This window comes from Micropterus dolomieu, linkage group LG01, assembly GCF_021292245.1.
Source record: "Micropterus dolomieu isolate WLL.071019.BEF.003 ecotype Adirondacks linkage group LG01, ASM2129224v1, whole genome shotgun sequence".
NCBI lineage: Eukaryota > Metazoa > Chordata > Actinopteri > Centrarchiformes > Centrarchidae > Micropterus > Micropterus dolomieu.
In genome coordinates this window covers 48,127,990-48,130,581 of record NC_060150.1, presented here as the reverse complement: position 1 = coordinate 48,130,581, position 2,592 = coordinate 48,127,990, and the positions used below count along the sequence as shown (strand labels likewise).

The 2,592-nt window shown below is 48.7% G+C and overlaps 1 protein-coding gene across 1 annotated transcript in view; it reads right to left on the bottom strand.

The window, feature by feature from the left end:
• LOC123968311 (tomoregulin-1-like) overlaps positions 1-1,056 on the bottom strand; it is an 18,541-nt gene extending 17,485 nt beyond the window's left edge. The window contains exon 1 of the mRNA XM_046044995.1: positions 143-1,056. Coding sequence (XP_045900951.1) covers positions 143-281 — 139 coding nt within the window. The 5' untranslated portion in view covers positions 282-1,056. The remainder of the gene's footprint in view (positions 1-142) is intronic.
• Positions 1,057-2,592: the final 1,536 nt, after the last annotated feature.

Below are 2,592 nucleotides of genomic sequence, written 5' to 3'. Positions count from 1 at the left end.
GGGGGGGGGGGGGGGGGGGGGGGGGGGGGGGGGGGTCAAATGAATAAAGATGCCTGTGACCTCTGACCTGCAGCTCCTCAAACACCTTCAAGGCTGACCCACCTGAGGAGGGTCAGGTGGAAACAGGGAGGCAGGGGCTCACCTGTGCAGTCGGCGGCCTTCCCGGGGCCACAGTCCGCTCCGCTGGTGCCTCCGCTGCGGGGGAACGAGCTCCGGACGGTGGGGAGAACCAGCAGAACCAGCAGGCAGCAGGACCAGGAGACCCGGCACACTGGAGCCATAATGGAGGACGGTGGTGGGGAGGAGGAGGAGGAGGAGGAGGAGGAGTGTACTGGGACAGATGGAGGGATGAAGACAGAAGAGAGGCAGAGACTCAAAGGGATGAGATAAAGAGATAAATGGAGGTGAAGGGGGGAGATAGAGAGGAAAAGAGGCCTAAAGGCAGATGGAGGTGTACAATGGGTAGGAAGGAGATAAAAAGGTAAAGAGGGAGAAAAACAAATCTGTTTTTCTGGATTCGTCCTTCAAAAAAAAATCCTCAGTACAAAAACAGGAGGATAATCAAATCCTGCAGCCAGAACCAGCCCTAAATCCTAACGTGCTCCATGTGCTGCCCTCCTGAAAACTCCTTCTGGGTCCCTCAGGAGGAAGGCTGCATGCTGAACCGGAGCAGAAACGGCTGCAAAACACGACGAGAAAGCCGGGAGGAGGGCTGCCGAGCGAAGCCCAGGATAACAAAGCCAAGCAGGGCCCGGGGCTTCACACACACACACACAGCGACCCCCACACCTCCGCCACCTCCTAAAACCAGTCTGCTCACAGCCCGGACTGAGCCTCCATCCCCCAGCCCCGCTGCCTCGCACTCCTCTAACCGGCGGGGAGAAGCGCGGAGCGCCGCGGAGACAAAAGGTCCAGGTAGAGATCCGAAAGGGGGCTTCAGCGGCACCCAGGCCGAAGAGGAGCGAGTGTGCGCCGGGGAGAGAGGACGGATGGATGCGGTAGGTCGGTCGGTCGAACTGGGAATCTTTTTTTTTTTTTTTGTCCTCCTGTTCTTTCTCCACTGAATCACATCAACAAAGGCTGAGACCACGTGACCTGCAGGAGACCACTCCCACAGAGAGAGAGAGAGAGAGAGAGACTGGAACAATGACATGTCCCTCTGTCGATGCTCTGATTAAATGCTTTCTGTTTGCTTGATATCACTTTTCCAGTAAACAAACATGCAATCAGAGGCTGCAGCTGAGGCTGATGGGAGTGTCATTAGTTTTTCAGGTATGTATATAAATGTCCACCTGCTGGTGGCGCTAGAGAAAAAGTTGGAGGATCACCAAAGTCAGAAGATTTCATCCTCCGTGATCAGACTTGTTTTTAACAAAATGTCATGTTAATCTGTCCCACACTTGATATTTCAGTCCTAAGTGGTGGACCGGCCTGCGGACTGATATTGTATCCCTGCAGCTGCTTGTAAAGGTTTCCAACTTTTTAATAAACAGTCCAAACCCTTTTTAATAAAAGTCCTTACTACTTTCATACAAGGGCGTCACTTTGTGCTGAAAAGTGGTGGGGCCATTTAAGGGCTCAGATTGGGAGTGCAGTGATACACTTGCACCTGAAACGTGAACAAATATTCACTTCTGTGATATATGATTTGGGGGGTCTGGGGCCCCCAGAAGATTTTGAGAATTAAACACTTAATTTCCTGCATTCTGGAGACATTCTCCGGACCAATTTATGCTATGTCTTTTATATATCTAAATGGAAACACAAAATTCAGGTGTAAGGTGACAATACAAAATATAAAAATATTAATGTAGTAATCAGCAACTTGTTTTTTTAGCGTAAGTTACTTTCTTGGACAATGCACATTCGTTGCTTTGCATGTTTCTTATTGTGTACATTTTTAATTGGGGAAAAGATGCCTTGACAGAGGATTAGAGTGCATGTAATGGATGTAACAAACTGTGTAAAAGTCTAACTTTGATTTATGTTGACCATGTTTTCAACTTGCAATTCTCAGAATCAGCCACAGTGGCAGTAAATGCCCATCTCAACCTGGTTGTTGGATATCATCTGTCAGCCAGCCATGAACACCAAAACACCGGGCATCTGTCTCATGATGGTCTGCAGGAATTAAAAGTTTTGTTGTTTTCCTACGAGTGTAAGGGCTCAGTCTCAGATTGATAATTCCGTAATAACACAGGGATGAATTACTCCAGTTGTGGAAAATAACTAAATACATTTACTCTAGTACTGTACTTAAGTACACATTTGAGGTACCTTACTTTACTTGAGTATTTTCTTTTCTACCTGTACTCCACCGCATCTCAGAGGGACCACTGAGACCATTTTCCACGCCGCAGAGTTTTATTGATCACTTTTAAAGCTCTCCATGGCCTCTCTCCCTGTTATACCTCTGAATTTAGTCCCACACACACCAGCACGTATCCTCGGCCACTGTATACTCCACCACGGCCGCCCTGCTGATGCACGCACGTACAAACAGGAGCGGCCTCTAATACACCACCTAGCAGCATCACAGCCACTGATCACTATGGCAGTAGGCTACTACTTTAAAAAGGAGTTCACCGAGGT